Source organism: Euleptes europaea, chromosome 14 (assembly GCF_029931775.1).
Source record: "Euleptes europaea isolate rEulEur1 chromosome 14, rEulEur1.hap1, whole genome shotgun sequence".
Lineage (NCBI taxonomy): Eukaryota > Metazoa > Chordata > Lepidosauria > Squamata > Sphaerodactylidae > Euleptes > Euleptes europaea.
This window is the reverse complement of record NC_079325.1, coordinates 56,581,481-56,608,919: the sequence shown is the minus strand read 5'-3', so window position 1 is coordinate 56,608,919 and position 27,439 is coordinate 56,581,481. Positions and strand designations below refer to the sequence as shown.

At 49.7% G+C, this 27,439-nt stretch overlaps 1 protein-coding gene across 1 annotated transcript in view; it reads right to left on the bottom strand.

The window, feature by feature from the left end:
• LAMC3 (laminin subunit gamma 3) overlaps nt 1-27,439 on the bottom strand; it is a 107,372-nt gene that overhangs the window by 60,234 nt on the left and 19,699 nt on the right. The window contains exons 2-9 of the mRNA XM_056860189.1: nt 21,591-21,895; nt 19,142-19,272; nt 15,147-15,313; nt 13,607-13,795; nt 11,278-11,395; nt 10,858-10,956; nt 9,758-9,894; nt 3,242-3,358 (exon numbers count right to left, since the gene is read on the bottom strand). Coding sequence (XP_056716167.1) covers nt 3,242-3,358; nt 9,758-9,894; nt 10,858-10,956; nt 11,278-11,395; nt 13,607-13,795; nt 15,147-15,313; nt 19,142-19,272; nt 21,591-21,895 — 1,263 coding nt within the window. The remainder of the gene's footprint in view (nt 1-3,241; nt 3,359-9,757; nt 9,895-10,857; nt 10,957-11,277; nt 11,396-13,606; nt 13,796-15,146; nt 15,314-19,141; nt 19,273-21,590; nt 21,896-27,439) is intronic.

Genomic DNA, 27,439 nt, shown 5'->3' with positions numbered 1-27,439 from the left:
TACATAACACCCCTCCCCCCTAAGTTCGCAAGACCCGCCTAACATATAAAGTCTTTAAGATGGCTCGGCCGCGATCGTGTCCGCTGGGAGTGGCACGGCGCTGGGATGGGGGTTGCCAGTCGCTCTGCGAGCGCTGGGATGGATTCGCTCGCGGAGGCAGGTCCTCCCTCCCTACGGGCCCCGGGAACGTCCGCCTCGCAAGTCGGTGGCGGGTCCTCGGGTTGCTCGGGCTCCTATGTCTCAACTTGTTCCTGCTCCGCAGCAATGGAGAGCGGTGGTGTCTCTGGAGCGGTGACAAGGTCGGGCAAGTCTGCCAGGTGGCAGTGCAGTTGGTTGATGTGCTGCCGCAAGACTCGCCCCTCCGGGGTGGTGACCCTGTAGGACACCGGGCCTGTAGCTTCCTGGACCGTGGCCAGGATCCAGGCTGGCCCCACCCCGTAGTTGCGCACGTAGACCGGGACTTCCTGTTCCACGACTCTTGGGGCGGCAGTAGAGTCCTTGCTGGCGGGTCTCTCTGCAGCAAGGTCAGGGTGTAGCCGGTCGAGCAGTGTCTTCAGCCGGCAGCCCATTAGGAGTTCTGCGGGACTCCTGCCCATCGTGGAGTTGGGCGTGATGTGCTGTGTTAGCAGGAAGTCTGCCAGCCGCGCGTCCCAGTCTCTGTGGACAATGCACCGTAATGCATCTTTGGTCGTCCGGACCATTCGCTCTGCCTGGCCGTTGGTGGCGAGGTGGAATGGAGCCGAGGTCACGTGGCAGATTAAATTCTTTGCCATGAAGTCCTGGAACTCGGCGGACGTAAATTGAGCCCCGTTGTGGGAGACCACTGTCGGAGATCCGGCGCAGCTCCCGGACGACTACTCTCGAGGTCATCGAAGCAAAGGCTACTATTTCCAGCCACTTGGAGTAGGAGTCCACAATGACTAGGAACGTTTTACCCTGAAAAGGCCCCGCAAAGTCAATGTGAATGCGGGACCAGGGGGCGTCTGTCGATTCCCATCATTGGGTCAGAGCGCGCGACATCTCGGGTTGTGACTCCTGGCAGGGTTGGCATCGTTTGACCCATTTTTCTACAGTGGTGTCGATGCCCGGCCACCAGCGCCTTCATTCGGACTATTCCCGGTGTGTTACAATCATCTGCGCCTCCGTGGAGTCAGCATCCACCGGTAGCTGTTGGTGTGCCTGGGCAAGGTCCAGCTTCGCAAACACCCAGCCCCCGGCGAGGGAGGCCAGGAGGTGGCTAACGGTAGGCGTGACTCTGGAGTGCCTTGTTTATAGTGCATTTGTAGTCCACGCAGATATGAACGTCCCCGTTGGCCTTCAGCGGAGTCATGATTGGTGTCTTCCACCTTGCATTGGGGACAGGCTGCAGGATGCCCTGCGCGATGAGGCGGTCAAGCTCCGTGTTGATACTGCCCTTGAGCGCAAAGGGGACCCGGCGGGGCTTGAGGCGGATGGGGTGGCGGCGGGGTTGATCTGCAGCCGAACTGGCGGTCCCTTGTAGCGGCCCAGAGGGGCACGCCACACGTCCTCGAACTCAGACCAGATGGAGTCGAGCTGAGCCTGGTCGATGCGATGCACGCGTATCAGGTGGATCCCTAAGGCCTGGAACTACTCGAGCCCTAGGAGGCTGGTGCGAGGTCTGTCGACGATGACGAGGCGAAGGCGGTGCACAAAGTGCTTGTGCCGGACGTTAATGAAGGCGACGCCCCGGACCGGCACCTGACGACGTTGGTAGTCGGTGATGAGGATGCCCGTCGGCTGAAGCTTGGGAAGAGTCGTGTGAGCACCCAAGGCACGAAAGGTGTCCGCCAAGACAATGGAGAGCGTGGACCCAGAGTAAACTTCTGTGATGGCACGGGGCGCCCTTGATCTGGATGGTGATGGAAACCTTCTCCACGCCGTGGACCTTGTGCAGCTCCACACTCTGGACGTTGTGGCAGCAGCAGCAGGGCGGGGAGTGGTCTTCGTCGGACAACTCATGGAAGGGCTGGGCGGCGCCATCTTTCTTTCCCGGGCCAGGCGGCCATCCCTTTTTGGCAGAGCGGCAAACCTTAGCGATGTGGCCCACCCAGCCACAAGCCCGGCACTCGGCGTCGCAGAAGCGGCACGTGCGGCGGTCAAGTGGGTTGCCGCAGCTGGAGCAGGGCCTGCCCGCTAGGCCCTGTGACCTGGGTGCCCTGGCGGACATTTTGTGTGCCTCGTCCTCGGAGTCTCCGTCGCTGGTGTCCTCGTAATGGACGGGGGTCGCGGTGCAAGCCAGCGGTGCGGGGCCTCAGTCGCCAATGCAGTCCGCCCACGCTGAAGACTCAGCCGCCGTGGCCTCTTCGACGGCAGCAGTCAGCAAGAAGTCCTTTCAAGCCACAAGGCGGCAGCGCACCTTCTCGTTTCAGTCCAAAAACAAGCCGGTCCCGAAGCGTGCTGTCGAGGTCCAGAAAAGAGCAGAACCTCGCAGAATGGCATAGAGCCGTGAGGTACACGGCGACGGACTCTCCGGCCTCCTGGTCTTGCAGGTGGAAGTCCAGGCGTGGGGGCTGGGGGGCGAAATGGTTCCCCAGCGCAGCCATGATCGCATCGAACGGCGTCTCGCTCAGTTTTGCGGGGCCCAACAGGGTTTGGGCCAGCTTGAATGTTCGAGGGCCGCACACGCTAAAGAACAGGGAGTGTTTCTTGCCGGCGTCGGTAATATCATTCGCATCCAGGAAAAACGTGAGGTGGTTGGCGTAGCTTTCCCACTTCCTGGGGTGAGCTGTATCGAAAGCTTCCATGGAGCACTTGGTGGCCATGGTGCAGTGCGTTGCGTCTCCCACGTGTGTCTAAGTGATTTCACAAGGCAAGCCGGGCTGCCTACCGGCACCGAGAAATCAGCAGAGGCGAGAGTGATTTCAGCAAGGATTCAGCAGGACAGCCTACCAGCCTTTGTCACCACTGTTAAGTCAGCGTGGGGGAGGACACACGAGGACAGAGACAGAGTTCCAACAACAACCGCTTTATTGAGAACGAGAACAGAACTGCAATACAGTGGACTGACCCCTTCTTATATGCCCCTCTGGCCGCCTGCGACCACTCCCCCCCGGTCCGTGATTGTGGGGGGCAACGACCTCTAGTGACCAAGGGCGCATACAGTTTTAGGAGCCTCGGAGAACCCTTGGAAATGAGGAAAGAACAATCAGGATCCCCATGCAAATGCAATGAATGAAGCTGCCTGCACACAAAAATTGCTTCCTGTTTGCAGACTCTATACCTGGTGCCAAGAAATCAGCTGCTTCCTGCTTGCCTGGCTGAAGGAAGATCTCTCCTTCTTCCCAGCTCAACAGAACCTCCTGGCCTGCTGGAGTTTCTCCTCTCCATCCTTCCAGCCCTGGTTGCACAGAGAAAGAAAAGAAGTGTGGCTGATGGTTCCATGTGGATCTTTTGAGGCCCTACTGAAAAGGGGCAAAGTCCACCCTGTATTTTTCTGTGCGCAAGTCAGCACTATAAAGGTCCCCACTTTGGCTGGAACCTCTGTCCTGTTGGCAGCCACAGATAAACAAGACCTCCAACTGAATAGGCGGAAAGAGGAGGTTAAAATGCGCCCTTCGCTCTTTTGTACACGGCTGTTGTCAGCCTTTTAGTTCTTTGCTGGTGTTCTTGATTCATTGGCATCTTTAATGCCATCTATATCAATTGACACAAACCCTTGCTGTGCCTGCCTTTGTTTCCAAGCTGCACTTTAGACTTTCAGTGAACTTGACTCTTCTTAATTGGACCTGACCCCCCCCCCCACCTTTCAGATTTGCCCTCTATTGCTTGACACCTTGGACTCTGCCTTATCTGTGTTTGACCTTGGTTGTACCCTCTGACCGTGCTCTCTGTTGCTTGTCAAAGCTAGCTGCCTCACTCTGGACAATCACAAACTAGAGCTGAGCTGCTCAACTGACAGACGAATGTTTGTAGTGAAGCGGGTCGTGCTGTTCAGATGATAGGCTCTTAGAATGCTTCACTTACTGGGAAGTGAAGGTATCTTATTCAGCCAATCATCGAGTAAGCAGGACTCAACAACTTTACTTACTTTTAAAAAGCAAGTCTTTTATTGAAATACTTCTAGTAAAATATATGTATAAATGCAGATTATCAAGTCTTTCACACTTCTATAAAAACTCTTGTCAAAGTACAATGTGTGTATTACAATGTATGCAGTATAAGCAATGTATGCAGTAAAAGAAAGCAAGTCTTTCATACTATTCAGTTTCAAAATCCAACTTATAAAATATAACAGTCAAATTATTCTGATTCAGTTCAAAGTATCTAATTCACAAAGTCTAGAGTAAAGTATTTAGTCATACATACCATTCAGCCTTTTCTGAGAGCCTTTAGGAAGGTTCTAAATCTCTGGGCTAACTGTAGCTGTATTTATACTGTTTCTAGACTCATTGAGAGTAAAGAGAGATTCTTTTTTCCCCACTGAGAGATCTGGTGGGGGAGGGGATTCAGTTATCTTTCAACACCAAGCAACACCAAGTAAGTGAAAACCCAGAGGACACGTACCCACCTCTCTCAGACAGTCTCGGGGGGTACACATGGAGGCAGCTCTATTCCCCCTCCCCAAATGCAAAGTCCTCTGCAGCCAGACAAAGCTCTGCCTGGCAGCCCATACAACTTTACACTCGGGTTGCCAAATGACCAGGAGAAACTCCAGCCTGCCCAACACCTGTACCTTTAGCTTAGGTTTCATCTGCAACAATCAGGAAGGGAATCTGTTCCAAGCCTGGAGACAAACCGGATTCCTGCCTGGCTGTCATTCCAGTCCCAGAACACTTGTGCAAGTCCCAGGGGTCCTCATTCCACTCTGGATGCTGTCAATCCAGTCCCAGAACCCTTTTGCTAGTTCTGCTAGTTCCAGGAGTAGCGTTTCTGGGCTTGGAGACTTTACTGGAAATTCCATTCCACTATTTCTTTGCAACTCTTTTTGTGCTGTAATGTATTTCAATGGAGCCCATGCAAGTCAATTGGCAATCCAGATTCCCATTATTTTCAATGGGCTGTGCAGCCTCTCCCATTGCTTCTAATGGACAATCCTGTCATTTGTTTCAGTACATCCCAAGAAAGGGAGAACCAGAGAGAGAAATAGATAGATAGACAGATACCGAGAGAGAGAGAAAGAGAGGGAGAGAGAAACACAGAGAGAGAAGGGGGGAGAAAGAGGGAGAGAGAAAGGGGGAGAAAGAGAAAAAGAAAGAAAAAAGAAAGGGGAGAAAGATAGTGAGAAAGAGAAAGAAAGAGAGAATGGGGGGCAAGAGAGAGAGAGAGAGAGAGAACGAACTAGAGGGGGGGTAGAGAAAGCAAGGAAGCACCAGAGGGGTGGGAGAAAGAAAGAAAGAAAGAAAGAAAGAAAGAAAGAAAGAAAGAAAGAAAGAAAGAAAGAAAGAAAGAAAGAAAGAAAGAAAGAGAGAAAGAAAGAGAGAAAGAGAGAAAGAGAGAAAGAGAGAAAGAGAGAAAGAGAGAAAGAGAGAAAGAGAGAAAGAGAGAGAGAGAACGGGGGGGCGAGAGAGAGAGAGAGAAAACGAACTAGAGGGGGGGTAGAGAAAGCAAGGAAGCACCAGAGGGGTGGGAGAAAGAAAGAAAGAGAACCAGAGAGAGAGGGAGAAAGAGAGGGACAGAGAGGAAGAAAGAGAGGACAGAGGAGGAGAAAAGAAAGGAAGGAAAGAAGGGAGAGAAAAATAGAGAGACGAGGAGGGAGAAAGAGAGAGAGAAATGTCCCTTGGCGAAGAACCCTTGAATCCCCCCCCCTCAATAATCGCATTCCAGGTCCAGCACCAGATGCAAGGATGCCAAAGCTTGCCTGCCCTCCACCCCCTACTCACCGCCAGGGGGGAGGAGGCCAGGAGGGACCCAATTTTGCAGCTGTCCCTAAGAGCAAGGAGGCAGCAGGACAGGCGATAAGCAGCAACTCAAAGGCAGCCACGCCACCCGGCTGGATGACAGCTCCTTGCCTTGGGGGCTTGCGCAGGGAGCTGGGTCCCGCACTGGCCCTACTACACTGCACCCAGGCGGCCCAGCCACCCTGCGACCAAGCAACTGCGAAGCGCGGCGCCACGTGCGACCTCGTTGTGCTGGCGGGCTGCATGCTCTAGTCAGCCCTGGCGGCACGTGAAGCAGCTTGGGAAGGTCCCTCGCGCCCCCAGCACAGCCAGCTCCCCACTCTGGGCTGGAGCGTGTAAACCACTGGTTCCCAACCAGGGGTCCATGGACCCCCAGGGGTCCGCGAGAACTAAATTAAGGTCCGCGAAACAAAGTTATAAACCCATAATAAATTAATATTTTCAATTAAAAGTTCTCTATTATAAAAATATATTCAAATATTATTCTAATGTTTAACTAACAGTTATGATTAAAGTTTATTTTCAAATTCTCAGAATTTTTATTTTGAACCTTGGGGTCCCTGCACCGAACAAAAAAGTCCTAGTGGTCCCTGGTCAAAAAAAGGTTGGGAACCAGTGGTGTAAACCGAGCTGTTCGCAGGCTTGGGGCAGCTTGCACGCTCCAGCCCGGATTGGGGGAGAGGGGTGGCGCCTTGCCTCCTCGGGCCTGATCAAGCCCGGGGCCCTAGGATTGACGCCCCTGGAGCGCTTGGCGAGGGGGGCTGGGGCTGGTGACTTTTTTGCGACCCCAAGATTCAATTATGCGACCCCCATTTGGGGTCGCGACCCACACTTTGAGAAGCTCTGATCTGGAGAACCGGGTTTGATTCCCCACTCCTCCACATGAGCGGCTGGCTAATCTGGTGATCTGGATTTGTTTCCCCGCTCCTACGCACGAAGCCAGCTGGGTGACCTTGGCCAAGGTCTCTCACCCACCTCACAGGGTGTCTGTTGTGGGGAGGGGAGGGCGATTGTAAGCCGGTTTGATTCTGCCTTAAGTGGTAGAGAAAGTCGGCATATAAAAAACAACTTCTTCTTCAACTAGCAGTGCTGGTTTATTTAACTGAAGTTCATATGCTATAAAACTATTGTTTAGGTAACTAAGCACAATTTAAACTGTTTATTCTGAAAATATAAGATTTTGAGCAAGGTCTGTAAATCTGCACTAAAATATCAAATTGCTATAAAACTATTGTTTAGGTAACTAGCACTGTATTTTAACTGTTTATTCTGGAAATATAAGATTTTGAGCAAGGTCTATAAATCTGCACTAAAATATCAAATTGCATGAAACAGTATACAAAGATTTTTAGTTGCTTTTTCTGGATGCAGGTTTTCCCCTTAATTTTGCAGAACTCACAACTTTGATCCATCTGGACAGTAGATCCTGGGGGATGGGGATAGGGAGCAACTTTGGGAGAATTGTATGAACTTAAGAAGAGGAAGCTGAGATTCTGCAACACACAGATTTCCAAACACCATGGAAGTGAAGCCTGCCTCAGATTTCTAAAAAGTACATTGCACAAATTTCCTATTTCAGTCTTATCAAAGAAATTCAGTCTTATCAAAAAAGTTCCCTGGGGCAAGATGCCACAAGACTTTTTTTTTTTTTTTTTTTTTTTGCTTAATGACTGGGGTTGCCAACCTACAAGTCAGGGCTGGGGATCTGGAACTACAACAGATCCCGGGTTACAGAGATCGGTTCCCCTGAAGGAAATGGCAGCTTCAGAGGGCAGACTGTTATGGAATCACATGCCTACTGAGCTCCCTCTCCAGGCTTTGGCCAACTAGTGGTGCTGGAAAATGCCCTGTCTGAGACTCTGGGAAATCACTGCTAGTTGGAGAAGGCAACAGTGGGCTAGTCTAGAGAGGCAGTCCTCATATTTCAGATTTGGAACCCTTCTTTAACCTGCCCTACTACCCACTTTTAATTTTTATGGTATTTGTCAGTCTTTCTGGTCTTCTATCCACCTTTCTCTTTTATTTTCTCTCTTGAAAAGATGCTGTTGGCAAGGGTGGGGATGCTGCTGGTGCGACCAGAGACCAGGGACTCATAGCCAGGGACTCAACCCAGTTTTGAGTCACCACAACCCACCAATCTGGCAGGGAAAGTCTGGTCCCCAACTTTTAAAGAGGTTGGTTACCATACAGGTAAAGCTCCCTTACTGGAAAAGCTGTTGGTCGTAGATGGCTGAGTCTGATCCAGGATAACAAAGCTCCACACATTTTGACATGTACTCAGAATTGACAAGATTCCATTTTTAACTATGTTGTGATAGGCATGAAACCAGGTTTTTTTTCATAAATATGATTTTGTAAAAACTCTAAAATCTTGCCATTATGCAGCCAGAAACCGTATGGAGTGAGCATCCTAGGCAATTATACAGTGTAATGGCCAGATCCAAAATAAACTCTGGGAGCACATTAAAATTAATGTGGCAACTCAAATTCTATTTTAAACACAGGGTAGATTTTAATAGAATTGCTTGTCACACCATCTCCTTTAAAAAAAGAGGAAGAGGCAGCAGCTCAGTAATGTTATGCCAAGGTCAAATTATATTGTCAATAAATGTCAACACTGACAGTGCAATCCTTCCTTATAAATCAACAGGCTTAGAAGGGCATAACTCTGCTTATCACTGCACCATTAATCAAGGACAAATCAGTACTGGTCCTGACCTGGATGGCCCTGGCTAGCCTGATATCAGATCTCAAAAGTTAAGCAGGGTCAGCCCAGGTTAGTTCTTGGATGGAAGACCACCAAGGAAGTCCAGGGTTGCTATGCAGAGGCAGGCAATGGCAAACCACCTCTGTCTCTTGCCTTGAAAACTCTACGGGGTCACCATAGGTCACCTGCAACTTGGGACTTCAATCCTTTCCTCTTGGCATTTGGGGACATTGTAAGCCGGTTTGATTCTTCCTTAAGTGGTAGAGAAAGTTGGCATATAAAAACCAACTCTTCTTCTTCTTCCAAACCCCACCCTCCTAAGGCTCTGATCCAAAATATCCAGGTATTTACCAACCCAGAGCTGGCAACCGTACCCTGATGAATGGCCAGTTTCAGCTTTAGAGGGGTCCCTCTCTTTAGCAGACCCAGGCAGGAGGGGAAACCACCTTCAACTATCTCTCTCTCTCCCACCCTCCCTAAATCCACTCACCAATCCTTCAAGTTTTTACATGATCCCTTCCTCACAACAACCCTGTAGGCACCCAATGATATCTGTGGCAGAGCAGGGATTTGAATGCAGGTTTCCCATATCGCCTAGTTTTCTATCCACTGTACTGTACTAGCAGTGGTGTGCATGTGAAAGAGGGCGAAGCAGTGGGCAGTCTCTCTCCCACCCCTGTCCCCACGCAGAAAGAGAGGGCAGAAGACTGTGATCAAAGCTGTGGCACAGCAGGGCCCCCTTCTAAGGGCCAGGGCCCTCAACAGCAGCCCAAGAAGGCCCACTGGCTGACGTCAGCATTACAGAGGGCAGATTTTCCCAGCTGCCTTTTCCGCTTCTTGATCCATCTGGAACCTGAGGTTGGTTCCTGCAGCCTGTCAGAGGAAGGGCAGTTGCAGTTCATTTCCATGCTGTCCTCCTCGTACAGTCCCTTCTGACCCCAGGGTCACATGATCCTTGTGGATTAGGAGCCAGGTGGGCTGGGTATCCATAGTGTGGAGCGGGAAGGGGATGAAATTGCCCTTCTTGCCTCTTCCATTGGAGTAGCTGCACCGGAGGCTCCCCGGAGGGAATGTTGACTTTTCTCCCTTCATGCTCCTCAGAGCTGATCCCTGACCCCCTCGGCTATTGATCCACCTGGGTCCTAAAACTCCAGAACAACGCAGCATTTCACATTTCACTTTTCCTAATTACCTTGGCTGAAGTCAGAGGTGACATGGTGGACTTCGTATCCAGGAGCTACTTCGCAGGCCCTTGAGTGTCCAAAGCAGAAGCAGCTGGTGCAGCCAGAAGGGTTGTGGGGCTGCAGGTTAAAGGTCCCCGGCTGGCACCTGGACAAAGAGAAAGCAGGTGCTGGAGGGTTAGATTCTTTTGTTCAGATTTATACTCCATCATCTTCAGAACGACCCAGAAAAGAGCATCAGTGCTGGGCAGCCATAAGAAGCTTGCTTGGCACTGAAAGATGATAATCTCAGGAACCTGTATGCTAAGAATACCACATTCCTGTTATCTGCATCCAAATCACAAACTTTACTTAATAAGCATGTAAGAAATAGATATTACCCCAGACTTGCAGCAATCATTGCTCGCCCCACCCAGTTTGCTGTCTACGGCCAAACTAAATGGGTGGGAGATCCCTAGCATTTCCCCCTCCTCCCACCCCAGTTTGGAACAGCAGCCACACAATCCCTCAATTCAGACCTGGCTTGTGATAGATATAAACCGAAGCAGCCTTAGTCAGCGGGCAACAGAGGCAGCTGACCCAGACCCATGCCGGGGTGGGGGTGGGAACCAACCAAGCCCCTTTTTAGTCCAGCCTCAGGATTGGCTTTGGGACTGAGACAGATTTGAGAGATGATTTCCACTGACAGTCGCAATGAGCTGTTCTTAGATATATTGGCACACAGAAGTTAGGGAGGATCCAGAGGAAGTTCACCTGCTCTGCTGCCTTATTCTGAAGGCCCTGTCTTCAGAGTCAGTGTGGTGTGGTGGTTAAGAGTGGCGGACTGTAATCTGCAGAATGAGGTTTGATTCCCCACTCCTCCACATGAAGCCTGCTGGGTGACCTTGGGCCAGTAACAGTTCTCTCAGAACTCGCTCAGCTCACGCAAGCAATGGAAAACCACCTCTGAAAGTCTCTTGCCTTCAAAACCCTATGGGCTTGCCCAAAGTCAGCTGTAACGGTGGCAAAATTACACACACACACACACACACACACACACACACACACACACTGTCTTCAACCTTATAGCACCTGCAGCATTTCACATGCATTCACTCGGGGGCTAACCCACCTGTTGCACAGGTATCCTTCTACTTTGTCCTTACAGGTGCAGTGCCCTGTGTTAGGGTCACATGTCCCTATGCTGCCGGCTGCATCACAGGCACAAGGTCTGCAAAAGAGGAAACAGAATGAAGCCAATCTTGGCATACTTTGTGCCCCAGAAAGGTGGTTCCAGAGGTTTGTATTGCTGGAGATATTTGGCATACCATACCCATTTTCCCTTTGTGCATAGCACCAGAGGACGTTGGAAGCTGTGTGAGAGAAGTGCACAGGTTAAGGGGGCTCACTTTAGGCTGCCTTGCCCAAAGACCACCCCCTCTAAATCCTGGAGCTGAGCATGGCCATCAGCATCATGGCCCTGATCCCTCCTCCCTGCAAAATCCCTCCTCACAACTGTCCTAGGGGGTGCATTCCCTTCCTTCCTTCTCACCTGCACCCGCCTTCGCTGAGGGAGTGGAACCCCTCTCGGCAACGCTCGCACTTCCAGCCGGTCACTGTGGCTCTGCACTGGCATGCCCCTGAGCTGTCACACTGGAGACTCCAGGAGCCTGGGGAGAAGCAAAGCAACAGGCAGACGGAGGAGAGACAGCCCAGACAGCCCTGCATGGAGCCCTGAGTATGGGCTTAGGGAAGGGGCCGAATGGACTACTCATAGGGCTCCAATGAAGGGGGCCAATGGACGTCATGACTGCTGCAAGCACAGATGGCTTTCAAAGGGGGTTAGACTAGGGTTGCCAGGAGGCTTTCAAAGGGGGTTAGACTAGGGTTGCCAGGACCCGCTTTACCACTGTCAGGGGTTTTTTTTTGGGTGGAGCCTGAGGAAGGTGGGGTTTGGGAGGGGAGGGACTTCAATGCCATAGAGTCCAGTTGCCAAAGCAGCCATTTTCTTCAGGTGAAGTGATCTCTGTCGGCTGGAGATCAGTTGTAAAAGCAGGAGATCTCCAGCCTAGTACCTGGCGGTTGGCAACCCTAGGTTAGACAGACTCATGTAGCAGAGGTCCACTACTAGTTACGGCGATTAAAGACTGCAGGGCTAGGAGGCAGCACTAGGGGAAGACCTGGGCTTCTATGCCCTCCAGGGCAACTGTTTGGCCACCACGTGAGACAGGATGCTGGCCTGGATGGATCAGTTGTCTGATCCGGCAGGCCTCTTCTTATGTTCGTATGAATGAATTGCTGCTCGCAGCAGTGGTCAATGAAAGGCTGCCCCCTCGCGTCTTTGGATTCAGCACAATCATTGAGCTTTAGCACTCATTCACAACTGGATTTTTCTGTGTGGCCAAGAAAAAACCAGAGGGATTATTATAATGCCACAGCAGGGCAACATCCAGAATAGGGTTTCCAGGTCATAAGATCTTGGCCCTGCTAGATCAGACCAAGGCCCAGCAGACCAAGACTGTTCACACAGCAGTCTGTTCACATAGTGGCCAACCAGGTGCCTCTAGGAAGCCCACAAACAAAACGACTGCAGCAGCATTATCCTGCCTGTGTTTCACAGCACCTCATATAACAGGCCTGCTCCTCTGGTACTGGAGAGAATAGGTGTGCCTCATGACTAGTATCCATTTTGACTAGTAGCCATGGATAGCCCTCTCCTCCATGAATATGTCCCCTCTTAAAGCCCTCCAAATTGGCAGCCATCAACGCATCCTGGGGCAGGGAGTTCCACAACTTAACTATGTGTTGTGTGAAGAAATACTTCCTTTTATCTATTTTGAATCTCTCACCCTCCAGCGTCAGTAAATGACCCCGTGTTCTCGTATTTTGTCCACTCTTTCCACACCATGCATAATTTTATAGGCCTCTTTCATGTCTCCCCTTAACCACCTATTTTCCAAGCTAATCAGCCCTAGGCTTCTGGGTTTACTCCGGAAGTGACAGGGGCACTCTAGCACATTCACCACCGGCAGGAGCTTTGTTAATGGTGTGTGGGGGGATGATCAGCGCAATAATGTCACTTCTGGGTTTCTGGAGGAATGTGCTAGAGTGCCCCACTTCCAGGGTAAACCCGGAAGTGATGCTAATACCCCACTTCAGCTGGCCTGCTTTTGCCCACCGGCCAGCTGATGGGTGGGCAGCTTTCCTAATTGGTAGGCAACATTACCTGGTATCTGGTATCTTAATTGCCCAACATTACCTGATATCTGGCAACCCTAGTCCTGAAAGGTGTGGGTCACAGACTTTCCAGAATCTCATCTGGTTTGGGATTCCCATGTCAGGTGCCATAGGGCTCCGAAGCCAGAACCGGAGTCCAGCAGCACCAGAACCTTGCTCCGTGTGCCAGCTGAGCCGCTTGCCTTCAGAGAGAGCTGCTGACCCAATGCCCTATGCACCACACTGCCCTCCTCAAGCTGGCCCGCTGAGAAAGCACGCCCTACCTGGAGGGGGCAACGTGAGCAGCTTGGGTCAGCCGACTGAAGCATCCAATCAGCATCAGGCTGGAGGTATAAAGTAATTAACTCCAGGCTGGGCCCTTCAGTTTGAACCTCACATCCATGGTGTGTGTTAACCATACGTCCAATGAAGAGAGCTGACTCCATTCAGCCCCTTCACTGTTGGAAGCTCTACGCAAATCCATCCAAATTTCAAACACATTTTCATGTTTTCCTGACATTGAGGGCTCCTCAGTGGATTTCACTGTACGCTCAAGAGATAGTTCTAGACGCTGGTTTTTAATCCCCGTGAAAAACCACTGGTGGTATCAAGTCTGGAATGCCCACCTTGCCATTTCGTCCCTTCCCTCTCCAACCTCTGAGTACCTGCTGGGTTACAGTTGCAGGGCTGACACGCCATCTGGGTGTCCCAGCGGTAGAAGTTCTGGCGGCAGCGTTCACAGTGCGGCCCGTCCGTGTTATCCTGGCAATTCTGGCAATGGCCACCATGCCCAGTGCGCCGGTACAGCTCCCAGTCGTAAAAGCACTCCTCCGACCTGCCACTACAGTTGCAAGCTGGGTAGGAAATGTTGTGACAGCAGGTCAGAGAAGGCAAGAGCCAGCCATAGCATGCTTTCTTTTCATGCATGCCCGAGCCCCCGCATCTTAAAAACAACAACAACTAAGTGCTGCCTCTGTTATGCAGTTTCAGTTTCTCAGTAATTTCCAAACTGGGACTCTGTAGGTATAAATGGCTTTCAGTTTTGCTACAATTTGTCTGAAGTACTCAGGAGGAGAGGGAACCCAGATTCGGACACAGAGAAATGCTTGTTTTCTGTACATGTTATAAATCTGCCTGGACCTTGTGAATTGTTAATCTCAGAGGTGTCTCCCATGCTTGTTCTCACTACACAACAGCCCCCTCTTCCCTTGGGAAGTTTCTGAGAGCAGAAGCCAAAAACGTTTTTGGAAACATTTAAAACAGGGGTCTCCAACCTTTTTCAGTCTGCAGTCACATCTGGAATTCTGACACAGGGTACAACCACAAAATGACTGCTGGAAGAGGCAGAGCCAGCTGCAAAATGTCAGGGACTGAGGGTATGAGTAAATCTAATCGCAAGTCTTCGTTTCAGGCAGAAGCTCTGTTTAAAATGCACATAATGTTTTAAAGTTTTTTTTTTGCATATACACTTTCCATCATTTAGTGAGGGGTCTGGAGACCATCCTATGAGGAAAAGTTGAAGGAGCTGGGTATGTTTAGCTGGAAGAGGAGAAGACTGAGAGGTGACATGATAACCATCTTCAAGTACTTGGCCTGGTGGAGGGCGGGGCCAACGTTAGTTGGCCTCCCGAGCCGAAACGGGAACGCCCCTTTTTGTTTTTTAGAGGGTTGCACGTTTTTTTTTGTTCAGGGCAGAGGTTTCGGTGGTGCCGTAACCTCCTTAGGAGGCAATGCTGCTGGGTTGCCTCCTAAGCCCAGCGCAGGCATTCCTTTCAGGAATGCGCTGTGAGTCATCTTCTGGGTCACTGGGGGTGTGGGGGGGAGAGTTAGTGGTGAATTTCCTGCATTGTGCAGGGGGTTGGGCTAGATGACCCTGGTGGTCCCAACTCTAGGATTCTATTCTAAGATCCTTATGTTGTGGTGGCAGCTGCTACCAAAGCAACATTTTAAAAAATCTGTACAGTCAATCAGATCTCCAGTAGCCTATCAGAAGCCCTTCTGGGCAAAAATCCCTTCTAACAATGCCCACTTTCTAAAAACACTTGGCAGGCAGTAGGAAAAGTGTCAGTGGGTGCCATGGTGCCCACATGCCCCAATTTGAGGACCCTACTTTAGAGCTTACGATGGTACTGCTACTGTACCCAGCTTGGGTACCTGACTGTACCCAGTCCCTTCACCAGTGACAGATATCAACGTATTACTCACAGAGACACTCATTGGCAGAGTCAGCTGTGCCCCGTGCCCATGGGTGGTCCTGGTAGAAAGGCTGGCACAATTCACAGTCCACTCCAGTGGTGTTGTGCTCGCAGAGACAAACCAGCTCATCTTCTTCATTCGGGAGACACTTGCTGGCATGACCATTACACTTGCACCTACAAGGGGCACAAGCAGGGGAGAGAAACCCCCTCGATATCCAAGTTCCCCCATTCAGACAGCAGCAATAGGCTCGGTTCAGATATCATATCAAACCATGGTTCAATTAAACAATGTTTAGCATGTTTGTCCGCACGTGGACCATTTCTCTAAGTATGGTTAGTTAGAACACATCAAACAATAATCTGCATCTATGGATTCAAGTTGGTCTATTAACCACTGTATAGCGGAGCTATGATTTCATGCAATGTTTGGTTGCAAACATCACCGTCTGCAAACTGCCCTCACTATAATGCAGGTCAGGATAACAACTGGGCCTCTGTGGGAGAAACAGGCAGCACCGTTTTCTCCAGTGGTTCACCCCTTTCTCTGGCTCTGAGTATCCTTCCTAGGATACATGGAGCCAGAGAAAGGGAGGACTGCCCCCCCCAGCCCATTTCCACTGGTGAAAACAGCACAGTAGGGAAGCTGGACCCCCCCCCCCCACTTCAGTAGCACTCTGGAACTGAATGGAGCAACAGAAACAAACTTTCAAGTAAGTTTCCCAGTTTCCCCACGTGACAGCCAGTCGAGTTGGGCATCCGTGTCCCAAATCCTGCGACACGTAACGTCTAGTTTGGCTCTGAAAGATACCTTGGGACACTGCTGCCAGTTAAATACTGTGCTAGCTGGACCAGTGTTCTGACTCAGCCAGAGGAGCATCATACCTTATGCCATAATATAGAATAATAGAATCATAGAGCTGGAAGAGACCACCAGGACCATCTAGTCCAACCCCATGCACAATGCAGGAAATTAAAAACTACCCCAACACCTCCAGTGGCCCCTACACACCCTGAGCATGCAAGAAAGGACCACGAGAGCCAAGCACTGACACAAACCTTCCCACCCTCCCTCTCGTGATCTGCCTAAGGTCATAGAATCAGCCCTTTTAAAATTCCCACATCCTGCCCCTCTTGAGACTTTCTGGAAAGGATAGATTATAAACCAATAAAATATGTTGTTGTTCTGGAGAAGAACAAACAATAAGCCAAGCTGGAGAGTATCACAACAGAAATAAAGCTGCAGAGCATTTCTTTCCCCTTCCTCGTTCAGGTCTAACCCTGTCCGCTTATCCCCCGACACCCTATCTATGTCAGCTGGGGTTGGGCCATTGCCTCTGCGGGTGGCCCACTCATGAGATAACACATCCCAGCTGTCCAGGACAGATAAAACCTGCGCGGTTCTGGTTGTGTGCTTGTCTAAGTCCCCCTCGCTTCCCCTGTTTTTTCTTTCAGCTCTGTGGCATAAATTGGGAGAACCAAATTCCCCGATGGGGAGAGCAGAGCAGAGCAGAGGGGTCTGGGCAAATGGGGTCTGGGCAAATGGGAAACATCTGCCCCTTCACTCCCCTCCCCAGAGAAAGCTTGTTTGCTTATTTATCTAGTAATCACGACCCCCACCTTGTTTGAAATGTTCTAGGTGGCTAACAATAAAAGTAATTTAAAACCAGAGCAATGTCAGACAGTGAGTCACAGCCCAAAATTACAAGTTTGGAAGCCAAAAGTATCAACCCCCCCCCCCCCCGCCCATCATGTTTGCATGGTTTGATTCAGCTCTTGGGCAGGATCTTTGGCAAAATAGACCACGAGGTCTCTCTCTAACGTCTGGATCATGGTGTGACTAAAGTTGGCAGTGTTATTACAGCAAACTATGGAGCCTCAAACAATCCTCCAGTTGGTTGTAAGGTGAGCCGAACTATCATACTTGCTTACTTGAAAGGAAGATGACCCTGAATGTAAGACTATCTTCCTAAAAAGGGAGGCGGGTTTGACCTCAGGTCACAGCTGACTTATGGCTGTAGGGTTTTCAAGGCAAGAGATGTTCAGGGGTGGTTTACCATTGCCTGTCTCCACATCACAGCCCTGGTATTCCTTGGAAGTCTCCCATCCAAATACCAGCCAGGATCGGGGCTGTGTGTGTGTGACTGGCCCAAGGTCACCCAGCAAGCTTCCATGGCACCAGTGGGGATTTGAACATGGGTTTTCCAGGTCCTAGTCTGATACCTCAACCACTGCACCACATTGGCTCTCAAAAAGGATAATTATGAACATTGTTTTAATGCTGTACATAACCATAACTTGTATGTGAATTTAAGAAAGCCTCCTCTTTTTCTTGATGGTACACGTGGAAGAAAAACACCCCAGTTCCACCCCAGTTTTCCTTTTAGGAAAATGTATTAATGTCACCCCCTTACCAACAGAGGTGGTTTTCACTGTTCAGACATCATGGTGAAAATGACCCTTTATTCTTCAGCCAGCTTCTTCCCCAGAAGATGGATGTCTTTCGGATTTAGGAATCTTCAATCTAACCATAATTTGTTGTCATCCAAATGTGCACACTTCAGTAAACCGGAGTTTTTTCTTGCCCACAAAACAGGTTTCTGAACTGTGGTTTAATTCCAGTTTGGACTCCCGGTTTGTGAGTAAGAAAAAAATTCTATTTGTCGAAGGGCCTGAATTTGAACACAGCAAGGAACTGTAGTTAGATTGAAGATTTCTTAAACCTACAAGTCTCCAATCTTGACCACACATGAGGGGAGGAGGGAGGGAGCCTAACAAACCAGGCTCTTTCTTGTCATGAATGAACCAAAGGTTGGTTGTGGTGCAAATACTCCTTCTTCAAATACTCCCTTCACACCATTTATTTGACAATTTTAGAATTCTCTAGACTAAGGCTACAATGATTGACTAAAATGATGCTCCTGACTGGGGTGGGAGGTGCTTGAAAATAGGGTTGTTTTTTACTGATCAGGCTGCCATCTTGGAAAAGGAACGCTCTTTTTGAGCAAGAGAGGATGTTGAATTACTCAATGTCTGGGAAGATTCTATATAAATGCTCTGAGGTTCTATACAAATGCTAATTATTTTTATCAACATCACCTCCACAAAAGACACAGGCAAACTATGGTCGGAGCCATTTCACTGGATATTCCACTATTGTAATCATTCACCTCCTGAATTCTTCTGTCCAGAAAGGGAAAGTCAGAAGTAGTGAAATGTCCAGCCATGTGTGGATGAAACCGAAATGTAGGGTTGCCAGGTGGGTGGTATTGGCGAGCAACTGGACACACCACCCAGCTGCTCTGGGCAATTGGACACACCACCCAGCTGCTCCAGGGCAGAGGCTGTGTGCACGCGCGGGTGCGCACATGCAGTAATGGTACTTCTGGTTTTACTTCCAGAAGTGCTGCATCGCTGCAGCTGCTTTTGCAGTCAAACCCCCAGCCACGGCAATGTGGTGCTTCTGGAAGTAAAACTGGAAGTGCCACCAATGCGTGCACGGGCCTGTGTGCGCCTGTGCCCACTTCAGCCCGGCCCCCTAAAACCTCCCTCTGATCGGGGGACCTGGCAACCTCACCTATATTCAATGTGTGGCCATTCCTGAAAATGGCTGACATATGTTTAGCTCCACCCTGCCCAAATTCCAGGACAGTTTATTTTCCCATAACATACTACCATGTTCACCTCTCCCTCCCCCTAACCCCACAATGGCCAATAATTTATTTATTTTTAGTTATTTTATTTGTACCCTGCCCTTTCCCAGCAAAGCCAGGATGTGGAGAGTGGGGTAAGGAAATGCAAAACATTTTGACATCATGATGCAGGTAACTTCTACTAGGTGTTATCGAGGGAGAGGGATGGGAAAGGAAGCATATGGCTGCCATTTCAGCAGCCATTTTGTATTTAGTGTAACCTCCTTCCACTCTCCAGGATCTCCTCTTTCATTCCCCAGGTCAAAGCAACCACCTTCCAAATCATCCTTTAGCACACCTTCTGTGAACTTACCTGCCCCCTACAGAAAAATCTGAGATGGCATAATAGTAGGACTGCAGCACTTTGGGGTCCTTGAAGATGTCATCCCCAAAAGTATTGAGCCGGTCCAGAGAGATGAGCAGATCTGTGCTCGTCACCCACTCCTAAGGAGTTAGAAGTGCAGAGTTGACAAGAAGCTAGGATGGAAATTAACTTTCACAAACAAGGATTGCTATTCTCCTGAGGCTCAGAGAGTACTCATGTATTATCAAGTCCTTGAGGCTGCCAGACATGTTTCTATCAGGCGTGTGCTGGGAGTTCCCTATTGGGAATCCAATTTCCAGGCACATGTTTGTCTGATTTAGCTTGGCACCAGAGGCAGAACAGACTTCAGCCTCTCCCCTGCCAGTTTCCCCAGACTTAATTGGCCTCAAGGAGCTGCTGTTTACCCTGTTGGGGAAATTTAACAGGTACTGATGGCTACCCATAAATTTCCCCAACAGAGCATTGGGGCCATTTCTAGTTTGGGAAATGGGGCAAGGGAAAGGCATCAACTTCTCTTTCCTGTGTACAACGGTCCTAACCTGAATCAGGGCCCTACAAGTCTAGGAACTGAATGCCCAGTGTGACAACATATGTAATGTGTAGCTAGTCAGCAGTTTGGACATAGATTAGACTGATCTAAAGTGACAGCTAGTGTCATGTGACTAAGGCAGCCAGAACCGTTTAGGTGGCGTGAGCAGCCTGAGAAGGGAATTTCCAGAATGACTCACCATGACACAGCAATTGTATATGATTGGTCAATTGTATGGATGTAAATGTATATAAGTCCATGATATATGTACAGAAGTGTGGTGGAGAGAAAATAGATGTTTGGCGGAGCAGTTTGTTGGAGAGAACTGTATCCTTACTGTGTAAATATTGTAAATAAATTGTATAACGCTGTCCTGGTGTGGACTGAATTGCTGCCAGATATACTCCTGCATTCCAGCTCAGCTGCGCGCGTCACAGGGGAGAATCGAGGGAGCAGAACAATTTCATAACATGTGAAACCATCTTCAGATCCAAAGTATGGGGGAAAGTTAAGTTCTAAGAAATGGTGCCCTATCGTCCAGGGGATGTAGCTAGGAATGCAGTGTATGTTCTGGCAGAGTGGGACTGTGATCCAGAGGAAGATGTGTTGGGGGGGTTTGCTGTCAAGTCACAGCTGACTTATGGTGACCCCGAAGGGTTCTCAAGGCAAGAGACGTTCAGAGGCGGTTTGCCATTGCCTGCCTCCACGTCATGACCCTGGTATTGCATGGAGGTCTCCCATCCAAATACTTGCCAGGGTCGAGGCTGCAAGTTTCCATGGCAGCGTGGGGATTCGAACCTAGGTTCCCAGATCCTTAACCTCCAGGGGAAGATACTAGGCATTTATAGGGGCTGGGAAGTCAAGCATACGGAACACAGAGAAGCAACAGCCTTTTGTGCATGGCTGTTTCCCTCATGGTCACCCTTCCCCCCGACTTCTTCGGGGCTTTGTTTTGATCATGCATTTTCTGACCTTCAGAGGAGAGGGGCCGTTGCTCAGTGGTAGAGCATCTGCTTGGCTTAATCCCTGGCACCTCCAGTTAAAGGGACTAGGCAAGTAAGTGATGTGCAAGACCTGAAACCCTGGAGAGCTGCTGCCTTTCTTAGCAGACAATACTGACTTCGATGGACCAAGTATAAGGCTGCTTCATGTCATCTCGCTCTCTCTGCACATTTCCCCCATGTTTTCTGGATGCCAGCATCCAGAAAACATGGGGGGAAATGCGTGGAAACGTGCAGAGAGAGCGAGGCGACCTCTGAAGGTTGGAAAATGCATTCATAATCAAAGCAAAGCCCCAAAGTAGTCAGGGCGTGACTGCAAGAGCCATGTGTAGAAGGCCTAAAAGGTGGGAAACACTTGAAGATCCTGGGAGAGAGAAATGGGCTCTTCCCTAGGCTTGACCTAGAAGCACTTGCAGCCATGCCAGGGGGAACCAATAGGCTCCTTGGGTATGCTGGAGCTATGCTGGAACGAGGGCTGCTCTCAAATTTGCAGCCCCGCCATTTCAACTCAAAACCCCCCAGGTTGATTTAACTTCTTTCTGCAACTCAAACCTGTTCATTTTATTTTTCATGCCTTCATATTTCCTTCATAATACTTTATATTTACTTAATGCTTTTCCCATTAAACCTACACAACTTTTACCGTTACTTTGCATATAAATGATATAGAAAAAGCGCACAATGGCAAATGAACAGGGAAGGGACAACAGCAAAGGAAGCAGGCAAATCAGAAAAGGTTCACAGTGACAACAAAATGACACAAGAAAGGGCAATACAGAGAGTTTAGTCTGCGGCCTTGAGTCAAGTGGCTCATTTCAAAAGGTAGTGGAGCATAAATCAGATGTCCCCAGGTTCATGCCCAGGCCACATCTTTCCATCAAGAATCTAGCCCTCCCAAAACCTGCACCTGGAGAATGAGGCTCTGGTCAAAACTGTAGGCACTTGGTCGTCCTTCCAAGGTGGAGAAGGCCACATTGCCCCCATTCAGTGGGGAGATGTCGCTGAATTCTGCCGTGCAGAAGGCCACTCGCTCGTCTTCTCCAGGCCGTAAAAAGTGGCGTTCTGGTCTCCCATAGGTCTCTTCACAAGAAGCACTATAGTACTGATACGGGATCCAGGGTCCCTCAGACTGACTCCGCTTGTATATAGCAAAGCTTTCTGGGCGGCTGGTGCGGAACTTCAGCCTCACATAGCTGATTTCATAGGCCTTTCCTAAAGGAGGAGAAGATGGAGAATCAGAACGATCTCCCGATATGAACATGGTCAAGGAAGCTGGTCAGTTAATTGATCAAGAGTCAAGTATTTAATATATTTATTTATTTGAGAAGTTTCCACCCACCCCTGGAATCATAACAGATGGCAAAACTTACTGTTTTTCAGAAGACAGTACAGTCCACCCAAACAAATTCCCCAGAAGTTACTAGCTTGTACAAAATAATTCACCTGGAGAAAATGGCTGCTTTGGCAATTGGACTATGGTACTGAAGACCCTCCCCTCCCAAACCCCACCCTCCTCAGGCTCTGTCCCAAAAACCTCCCACCGGTGGCAGAGAGGGACCTGGCAACCCTAGAGGGGAGAGGTTCACCTCTGTAGTGGCGTGCCACATGCTGGAGCCACATCCACCAGCTGCCCTGAAAAAGCAATTCCCCTCCTAACATTTGGGACACAACTTTTACCTGAGGCACAAGAGGAGAGAGAGAGAGGCATGCCCATGGTCAGCAAGAGTCCAACACCCCTGATGGGTCCACCATGTTGCTTACCAACGAGGCAGGGCCAGCTTGAGAAACTAGAGGGGAGATGGAAGTTGAGGCGGGAGGTGAGCTGCCTTGCCTTCCAGCACCAGAAGAAGAAGGAGTTGGTTTTTATATGCTGACTTTCTCTACCACTTAAGGAAGAATCAAACTGGCTTACAATCACCTTCCCTTCTGTTGTGACCCAATTATCTATACGTCCAATGAAGACAATAGGGAGGAGGTTGGATAAACTACAGCTCTTTATTTTGGCCAAAGCAATAGAACCGGGTGCACACTCCAAACCAAACAGAGTCGGGAGAATGCCACACCCGAGCAATGGGAGAGCAGTACTTTTATACCCTAAGGCAGTAGCATTCCAATAAAAGATACATTCAAAACATACGAGTCTCAGCATCATCATTCAGTATTGCAATACATAGTCAGTGATTCTCTATGTGCAAGCGCATCTTAACTAGCCTTACGTGCTCACAGAAAACAAAGCGATCTATATCAGATCAGAGCGTTCCTTGTATGCTGGAACGGGGAAGGGAGGGAAGAGATTTGGAAAGGAGCAGTATAATTGGGTGATGTGTGTGTGTGTGTGTCCTCATTGATACTGCAAGGGGGGGTGTATGCATGGATGCTGTATGGATGCTGGGGGTTTTCTCTGGTTGCTTTGGATGCCTCCAAAGCGGGAGATATGAGATGGCTAGGAGGTGGAACTATACAGAAGAGATGAAAGGATAAAAGATTCTTTCCAAGAAGAATCTTTTGAAGAAGAACCTACAGTTTTAGAAAGTGAAGTGAAAGCTGCATTGACGGCAATTGGGAGAAACAAATCACCAGGAGCAGATGGGATATCAATAGAGCTATTCCAAGCCACAGAAACGGAGTCCATCAAAATCTTGACAAGAATATGCCAACAGATATGGAAAACAAAACAATGGCCCACAGACTGGAAACAATCCATTTACATTCCAATTCCCAAGAAAGGAGACATCAAAGATTGCAGCAACTATCGGACCATCGCATTAATTTCTCATGCAAGTAAAGTGATGCTCAAAATCTTACAGCAAAGGCTGTTACTATATATGGAACGAGAAATGCCTGATGTTCAAGCTGGTTTCAGAAAAGGAAGAGGCACTAGAGATCATAATGCAAATATACGCTGGTTACTGGAGCATACGAGACTGAACATTTCAACTGAACATTAGGGAGCACTTCCTGACAGAGCGGTTCTTCCATCCATCCAAACCTTTATTGGCATAGAGACAATATTAACAATCATAAGCAAGAATTCATATTTACAAAAAACACATAAAATCAGATAAATACCATTAGGAATGTATACAAATAAAAAAAATCGGCCCATCCACTAATGGGCGGTTCTTCAGTGGAGCAGGCTTCCTCAGGAAGTGGTGAGCTCTTCTTCTTTTCAGGTGTTTACGCAGAGGCTAGATGGCCATATGACAGCAAGGCTGACTCTGTGAACTTAGGCAGACCATGAGAGGGAGGGGCAGGAAGGGTTGTGCCAGTATTTGGCTCTTGTGGGTAAAGCTAATTGCCACTTCAGGGTCAGGAAGCAATTTTCCTCCAGGCCAAATTGGCCAGGGATCCTGGAGGGTTATTCTTTTTTTTTTTTTGCCATCTTCTGGGCATGGATAGGGGATTATTGGAGGTGTGTGGGGGGAGGTAGTTGTGAATTTCCTGCATTGTGCAGGGGGTTGGACTAGATGACCCTGGTGGTCCCTTCCAACTGCATGATTCTATGAAAAACAGACTCCTCCTATTCCAGGGTCAGGCAGTCTGGTCTTAATTTGTCTTACAAGATGTCATCAGCTTCAGAATACCTCACTACTAGAGAGCTGGGACAAGCAGCCGCAAAAAGCGAGTTCCTCCATGGCAAAATTAACAGTGACAAACGTCACTGGAGAGAGTTGTTCAACACTATGATGAATCCAAGATGTTGGAACGAATAATTATTCTGGTACATGGGGGAGGGGGGGGACACCACCAGAATTGAGGCCACATGTGTAATGTCTGAGGAGCTATGAGCCCAAGAACACCATGGTGGGGGGAGGGGGGACTGCATGTGTGTATGTTTTGAGTTATCCAAAGCTACTGAAGGGCCAGTGTTAACATCTGCCTTGGATCAGCGTGGGATTCACGTCATCTTACAGGCGCCCGAAGGCCATTTTCCTCCTCGTGCTAGAGGGGAGATTGGAGGAAAGGTTGGAGAGAGCCTTGAAACTGTTTGGCAGGGCTTCCAACCTGGGCCTGGACCTGAAGGCAGGGTTGCCAACCTCCAGGTACAGTATGGAGATTTCCTGGGATTACAAGTGATCTCCAGACTACACCTGGGGAAAATGACTGCTGGGGGGAGGGTCTATGTACCTCCCCTCCTCAAACCCTGCCCTGCCTAGGCTCTACCCCAAAATCTCCAGGAATTTCCCAACCTGGAGTTGGCAAGTGTGCCTGAAGGAGCTGTGCCACCATTCAGCTCTAGCCAAAGGAGGGAACGGAGCTGGCTGAAGATTTTCACTGCCTCAAGTCAGGCACACCCTTCCCCTCCTGGCTGGTGGCAGCACGGGCCCAAGAGGGGAAGCCGGTGTCCTTCAGTTTTGCTGATGGCCGTGAGCAAGACAAGCCCCTGGGGGGCAATGGTGCCCTCTGCACTGTGCGGCCCTGAGCCGGTCCCTGGCTGGCTTGGTTGTGGAACCGGCCCAGGGAGGTAATGATGAACCCAGAGGCTTCCGTTAGGACCTGCTGGATGCTCAAAATGGGGACGTTCAGGTTATGCATTTATGACTGCAAAATGCAAGGGAAAGACAAGGTACCACTGGAGGATGGGGCAGGCCTCAGGAAGCAGGCTGTGTAAACAGAGTCCCCCCAGAGAGAGTCGCAGGTCAAGGTTCAAGTGGAAGGAGTAGAGAGAAGAGCAAATATCAGGAGCTGTTTACCTTGGTCTCAATCAGGGGCGGGGAACCTTTTTTCTGCCAAGGGCCATTTAGATATTTATAACATCATTCACAGGCCATACTAAATAACCAATTTAAAAATTAGCCGACCAAGCCCCAAACAGGCAGCTGCCCCAGACGACCCCCCTCTGCGCGGCAAGTAAGCAGGCATCCAATCGGTGGCACACTCACCCACCTGGTGGCACAAGATGGTCTGTTGCACCAGGCAGGCATAGCCATCCAGCCGCACGGCGGAGTTGTTCCGCATGGTCGGGGCCGGATTCTACAGTTGGCTCCTGCTACCTGCGCCTTCGGGGTGAAATGAGGACACACTGGCAAAGAATTCCCCCCTGCACATTCTGGCCGTGCCCCCTTTAACCCCTCCATTGTCGCCACTTCCACCCCCTGCCCTCTTATAGTTTCTCCATGGCCCGGGTGGGAAAGGGTTAAAACAGTTTCTTGGGCGGTCCTAGCAGCTCCATAGCTAACGAATCTTCTGCAAGGAGGGGAAAAGGTTCCCTTTCTTGGCAAAACAAACTCACATCTGCCTTGAATAGAGGCTATTCCTGTCCGCGGGAGGGGGAAGATCCCCAGCCTTAGATCCTTCTGAGCTTGAGATCTGCCAGGACCCACGAAGGGCCAGACCAAACGATTTTGCGGCCTTAAACGGCCCCCGGGCCTGACCTTCCCCACCCCTGGTGTAAATGATCCCATTTCAACATTGTTCACTTATACACGAACTGTTTGCCATGGCTCGTATGCTTCTGGAAAGTGGGGTCCCCCCACCACTTCCCCCACCACATTGTGGTGCTTCTGTGCATCTCCCAGGTTTTCTCCTCCTCTCCTGTGATCTTTTCCAAACTCTGATGCAGAAGGCAATTGTAACCCCATCTTGGCTGTCATTCCGGCAAAACTGTATTCCAGGAAAACCTCACAATCAGTTCTCTATATGTTCATAGAATGAGGCCACCTCCCACAACCTAAGCATTGCACCGCTGGATTAGACAAAGTCCTCCAAATTCACCATTTTGTTTCCAACAGTGGCTAATCAGACTCCTCTAGAAAGCTCAAAAATAGTGCCTGGAGTTTCTTTCCCTTGTTACCTGTCTCCAGCACCTGGGCTTCAGAGTTAGACTGTCTCTGAACATGGAAGTTCCATTATTAGCTCTCATGCATGATAAGTTGCTGATGAAGCTGTCCATGGTGGCTTTATTAATCTGTCATAAGAACAGCCAAACACCCAACAGTCCATCCAGCCTGGCATCCTGTTTCCAACGTAGCAGCCAGCCAGAGGCCTCTTGTAAGTTTAGCCAGCAGGGCCCGAAGGCAGGAGGTGGCACCAGCGACCAGCATTCTCAGGGATGGGCTGAGGCCCACGACCCAGCAGGGGATCTCTTCAGCCACTGTAGGTGCCGCCCTTCTTTTCTCTCTGCCCATGTGGTGTAGTGGATGGAGGGTTGCCAGGTCCCCCCGGCCACTGGTGGGGGATGTGGGTAGGGTTGCAAGATCCAGGCTGGGAAACCTCTGGTGATTTGGGGATGGAAGCTGGGGAGGACAGGGACCTCAGTGGGGTACAATGCCATAGAGTCTGCCCTCCAAAGCATCCATTTTCTCCAGAGGAACTGAGCTCTGCAGTCTGGAGAAGACCTGTAATTCTGGGAGATCCCCAGGTCCCACCAGGAGGTTGGTATCCCTAGCCCTAGCCCCCTCAATGAATGGTGGGCACTCTAGGTGAGGTTGTCAGCAGTGGAGAGGAAGGAAGAATGTAGTGTAGAAGCAGTTTCATCTCAAGGTGAGATGTTGGAAGGGACAGACAATCCCGTTGTTTGAGCCTCTTGGCTTAGGACAGAGGTCCCCAACCTTGTTGAGCCATTGGGCACTGTTGGAATTTTGAGAACTGGTAGTGGGCAGTACCACCAAATGGCTGCCATGACTGCTTCTAATTTGAAATTTATTATACATCTTATACACATGCCTGGGCTTGTATAAAGTTATCTATTTATGGTCATACATTTGTGGGCATTATATGGGTTTTTGTGGACCACCGATGAAGGCCTAGAGGCCC